The following is a 6000-nucleotide window of genomic DNA, read 5'->3' on the forward strand; positions in this document are numbered from 1 at the left end:
ACAGCTAAAAGGCACATGCTTGATTTTAACACCATAACGTTTGTTTCCTGGTGCTGGTACTGAAAGTAAAGCTAAATATAATGGATAATGGAAGAAACACTAAACATTGTACCTCCCCCCCCCCCCCCCCACACACACACACACACCATATTTATGTTTGTAGTCATCTTACACAGGCTGCAGTTTTAAGGTGAGACACCTTGATTTTTTCTCTGATAGTTCAGTGGACAAATGCACCACCGAACATGATACAAAATCATATTGATCAGGAAGATTTTGAGGTGCAATCGTAGCTTTGTGCTCGCTTACAAATGCAGTCACTACACTTACTAGTATTTACTTTGAGATGTTTTGATGTAATAATATGAAATGTAAGGTTATTTTTGTCTGAGGTAGTTATGGCACTACAATTGGCCTGTTCTTGATTGTTATCTAATGTCCTTTACAAGAAAGTGTGGGTATGCAAATGTCCAAGAAGGTGGTCACATGAGTTGGTTGAGGACCTCCTGAAATGCTGTTCTGACACTGATCACTGACATTGAGTAGATGTCTTACAGGAGCCAGACACTCTTCCACAGATATTCCTCCCTACAGATAAGGACCTGGCTCTGCTCAGCACCACCCATAGCAACAAGGTAGAGGCTGTGAGCTCACTGCATGGAAAATCCAGGCATGAACTTGACTTTTATCATTTCTGTGCATTAGAGCTTGAACCCCAAGTTGTATTCCCACGTCACCTTCACACACCTTGCGATGCATTAGAATGTACAATTACTGAATTAAAATTCATAAAATAACTAATTATCTCAAAACGTAAGTGGTTTAAACTGGGTGTACAACGTACAAAAGAAGTTCACTGTAATTTTAATAATGCAAAAGCGGACAACTTTCCCAATGAGTATATTTCTGTGAATGCGTTTGAAAATGCGCATGTATTTTTGTTGACAACCAGATAATTAGTTTACATCTTGTACTGTGTACATTGCTGATAATATTACTGATAGGGCTATATCCTAAGAATTATACTCACTATAACTCCTGTTGATAAAGTTGCTGTTGATAGTCATGACAAAACGACTTATAACACAGTCTGGTATCAACATGTGTGCGAGAAGTGCAGATTTTTAAACACTGAAGCTATTTGCTAAATCTATTTTCCAAATGTATTGCTAACTAGTTGTTGGGTGACTGGTAAATGCAGTCCTACTTTGTTTTACACCGTCCTGACAAAGCATGGGATGCTCGAGGAGTGGGCACACTGCCCCTTGAAGTTGATTTGGTAAAGTTTAAAGCCTTTACTGTACCTGTGCAGACATCTCTCTCCCGTCCCCTTACAACAGTCGGAATGCACCATCTCTTCTTTCACATCTTCAACCGACGACTTGCTGTCCCTGGTGAACTGCAACCTCGGCACTTCTTCCACTGCCTCGACGTAAAAAACAGTTCTTTGCTGCTGTTGCTGGCAGTCGAGATGGCTACTTCTGCCATGTGCTGGAAGTAGGACACCGTTGAGGGTGTTTGTTTTTTTCCAAAAGCTCCCTCTCTCATGGTTGTGATTTTTCAACCTGTTTTGACTGGGACCCCAGTGCTCAAAGCTGTCCTGGCAGCCCCCAGTCCCGGCTGAACTTGGTGACGGGTGGTTGAACAATTTCCAACGAAGTCGCAGGATGTGTTTCACATCGAATTCTTTCCTCCCTGAGGCTGACATTTTTTTTTTTTTTTTGTCTGAACAGATGTGTTGAAATAGGTTGAGATAGAGATAGAGATAGAGAGAGAGAGAGAGAGAGGGAGAGGGGGAGAGAGAGCTGACTTGGCTGTAATTCAGTGTCACGGAATGATGTGCAGAGAGAGCACTGCTCTCCAGTCTGTCTGGTGTGTGCACAATCCACTGCCTTCACTGTTCCTGAGCTGCGGACTTTGCTGCTGCAACACAGACGCTATGGAGCTGCGATAACCATTGCTCCCGACAGATGACGAGGCGAACTTGTGAAGGCTAATCAGCTTTACTACAGGATGCAACCTGCCAGCGCAGCCAGAGCAGGTGCCCTGCACCCTGCAGAGTGCAGGCACAAGAGCACAGTCACCTATAAGCTTCCCTGTGCTTCCTCCATCTGTCTCAGGGGAACTCGTGCTCACACAGCGTCAGAACGAGCAAATAGACTGACAGATTCTGAAAACCATCTCCTTCAAATATGTATATATATATATATAAATATTATATATATTATATATATATATATATATATGGCTGTGCTGTCAAAGAACTCCAGAACAATATTTTCTGTTCCTGCCTCCCCCTCTGTGAGTGATGCAGACGTGCTCTCTGAAGCTTTCAAAGAGGCTTATGTCTCTTTTATTTTACAGCTTTAATAGTCTCCTGCGTTGAATTGTCATTTCCCTACTCAAATGGTTGAATGATGGAATCGAAACAGAGTAACAAAGCAACATAGCCGTATAAATAGTTTTACATTAAAGATAACTCTCATCTATTAGACCACTTACTGATTACAAAGGGTTACAGGTTAGTCACATCTAGCAAGGGTGCCATTCATCAGGCAGAGGCAAAGAGCTATTGTTAAAGTATGTGTCACTATTTCTGTTGGTTCTCAGTGCTCAAAAGACAAAGGATTACAGAGCCAATCTCTAAATGTTAGTGTCCTTGGCATTAAAGCATTCAGTCACAGTTAAACCATGAGAAAGTCTGTTATGGCGCAACAATCCTGTCAATTACCAGTTGATGAGCGTAGACAGTTCTGTAACAGACTATGTACCTCTGTCAAAAAAGCATGCTGTTTGCTGATGATCAAAACTCTGTGAAAGAAAATACAGTTGACAAAGCTGATTTTCTCTTTGTACCAGCTTATAAATCAAAGCAGATAATATAAAATGCATGAAAGCTGCAGGCATTGCAATTATATACACAGTCAAGAAAAATCAAATGCCTTACTAACTATGGTGAAGGAAGAGAAGCACCTGTTAATCTTCTTCCTAAAGGTCAATCTGCTTTCCAAATGCACAGCTAATTTATTTTACTATTCCTCAGTTATATTGAGACATCAACTGTCAGGAGAAACCTCAGTGAGTACAAGCAAAAGAGGACAAGGAATAAGTTCACCTCTTTATTGGAATACTACAGCTCCCTGTCATGCCAGCTTAGAGCATTAAAATAAGTCCCAGAGGAATAGGGGTCAAACACATTCAACATATTTCCATTACTGTTCAATAAGCCTATTGCTGAATAGTGAATCTATTTATCAGCTTCCATTAAGCGCACTAAGTCCTACTAAAGTTACTTATCTTAATAGAATAAGAATCAGCACATAGTCCTTTTAGAATTGAAATGCTGCACAATTGCTAATGTGCATTTTAAATGTTAGTTAATGATGCAGCTTGTTTTGAAATCCTTTGAATTGCATAGATTTTTGGTTCATAGTTTTCTCTTGGTGCAAAGTACAATTGCACTTGAGAGAGGAATATCATTGGTGAGCCAGATTGTTTTCAAACCGGCTTATGAAAACAGATTTTTTTTTATTGTTGCTCTATCCTCACAATGAGCATATACTCAGCCTCTTGTTTTATTAACTAAACTTGCATTAAGATCATATTGCTAGTCTTAATCCAATTTCAAGCCCAACTACATATATTGCTTCCCTTATTCCCTGATCCATGCATTTATTTTCACCTTGGGCTGCATTTTATAGTTCAGGATATTAAAGTAAACCATCATGATTATTTTCAATTCTCATCGGGCTTGTGTTTCATGTAACAAAACTATCTCTGAACATTGATTTAAATTCTCTCTATGCTATCTGCAGAGTGTTTTTCTTATACACGATAATAAGTAATGAAATACAGTAAGTTATAATAATAATAATAATAATCCTTGCATTTGCTATAGTGCTTTTCACGTCTTCTCGACGTCTCAAAGTGCTTCACAGTTGTGGATTGAAATGACCAATTTATTATTGTTTTTGTTTTTGGAGGGATTATTATTAGGCGTGTGGAATAAGGAAACTTGCCCAAGGTTTCGCCCTGCCTGGAATTGAACCCAGGTGTCTCGCTTGCAAGGCAAGTACTCTAACCACTGAGCTACAGGACTCCACAAAGTTCTCCCCATCGCAAGAGAACACATTGGCAGAAACTGATGAATCCTTAATGTTCTCAATGTTTAAAGAGAAAAAATATTGCAAATAATTGAGGATATTATGATGGTCACTTTGGTTGCAGCTACAGCAATGATTACTTTGCCTGGAGTACAGGAGGGCTGGAAATTTGAAATGGGCTGGCTAGCCAGTGGGCCAAAGAAAACTAGACAATAAATCGTATATCTTTGAATTGCCAGCAGGTAAGTAATAAACTATTCTGCAAGACTGCGTATAACTCTACCATTTCTTACAAATAAAGCCTCATTAAAGGAAAGTACAACAAAGTTGAATTTACAACAGTTTATAAATCTCATGACAAATATTCCTCCCAATAAATTGGGTTATAAACATGATATTTGCAGCCTAAGGTTTGCTCAGGATTCCTAAATGCTGTACGTAATCCCGCCGAACTCGAAAAGAGCATTATGACTTCCTCTCACATCAGAGCTGAGATCCTGTGGCCGATTTGATGTATTTCTGGTTACTGTCAGGATTCAAATATAGGAAGATTGTATAAATTTAAGATGCTAATGTGTTTTTGACCCTAGTGTTAAACCTTCTCTGGCTACCAGGTCTCATCCTTTTTTTTCGACTTATGCTGCAGCTGTGAAGCCTCTAATAATAATACAGCAGTTTGTAAAAGAACAAGGCAATCAAACCTACCATAACAATAATACTTGCATTTGATAAAATGTCTTACCATATCAAAGTATTGCAACCACTTGCCACATAATGAGTTACTTTTAAGTGTGATGACTATTTTTATACAGGCAAATGCAGCTGCTAATCTATGGCAGCACAGTCCTACAATGAGATAATATTAATAATAATAATACTTACATTTTGTACAGCATTTTTCATGCCTGGAGGACATTCCAAAGTGCTTCACAAGATTTACTGTGAAGTGGAGTAACTGTATCTATGAGCGAACGTTGCAGCCAATTTTGCAAACAGCAATGTCCCACAAACAACCATGAAATGAATGAACAATTTTATTTGGGGGATTCTTGGCTATGACACTGGGAGAAATGCCCTTTTCTTTTGAGAAAGTGCCATGGGATCTTTAACGTCCACCTAAAAAGACAGACGGGAACTTGGTTTTAACGTCTGATCCGAAGGATGGCACATCCGACAATGAAACACACTCCCAGCACTGCATTGGAATGTCAGTGTAGTGTGCCCATACAATAAAATCCAAAACTACATTTGTAAAGCGCCTTTCATGTCAGGAGGATGTCCCAAGGCGCTGAACAGTCAGGGATTTGGACCTGAGGATGGGGGTTGGGAACAGGGAGTGTGGAGGGCAAGGAGGGTTGGAGGGTGGCTGAAGGCGCAGTCGAAGAGGACGGTCTTGAGGCAAGGTTGGGAGCGAGGCAAAGGAAATGTGGGGTGGAGTTCCAAAGGGTGGGGGCAAAGAGGCTGAAGGCCCGACCTCTATGAGCAAATAACTGGCAAATGAAGTTTAATACTGATAAAAGCAAGGTACTACATATAGCATTCAAAAATAGGAAACATAAATACTCCATGAATGGGATGAAACTTGCCAAGGGGGAAACTAAATAAACAAGGCAAACAGGATGCTGTGCTGTATTGCTAAATCACTTGAGTTTATATCCTCAGACTTCACGCTCAGGCTGTACAGTGCTCTTGTCAGACCATACCCTGAATACTGCAGACAGTCTGGTCACCATGACATATAGAGGCTGTCTGGGACCTCGAGGCGGTGCAGAGGAATGTAATGAGGATGATCCCCAGTATTAGAGGAATGAGCAATGAAGGAAAGCTCGGGTTCTTCAGTCTTGAGAGACGACGACTCAGGGGAGTTCTCATAACGGTGTACAAATTTTTAAATAGG

The 6000-nt window shown here is 40.2% G+C and overlaps 1 protein-coding gene across 1 annotated transcript in view; it reads right to left on the reverse strand.

The window, feature by feature from the left end:
* LOC103176929 (kelch-like protein 1) overlaps positions 1-1708 on the reverse strand; it is a 146756-nt gene extending 145048 nt beyond the window's left edge. The window contains exon 1 of the mRNA XM_042334101.1: positions 1305-1708. Coding sequence (XP_042190035.1) covers positions 1305-1708 — 404 coding nt within the window. The remainder of the gene's footprint in view (positions 1-1304) is intronic.
* Between the last annotated feature and the right edge of the window lie 4292 nt (positions 1709-6000).

Source organism: Callorhinchus milii, unplaced genomic scaffold (assembly GCF_018977255.1).
Source record: "Callorhinchus milii isolate IMCB2004 unplaced genomic scaffold, IMCB_Cmil_1.0 Scaffold4, whole genome shotgun sequence".
In the NCBI taxonomy this organism is placed as follows: domain Eukaryota; kingdom Metazoa; phylum Chordata; class Chondrichthyes; order Chimaeriformes; family Callorhinchidae; genus Callorhinchus; species Callorhinchus milii.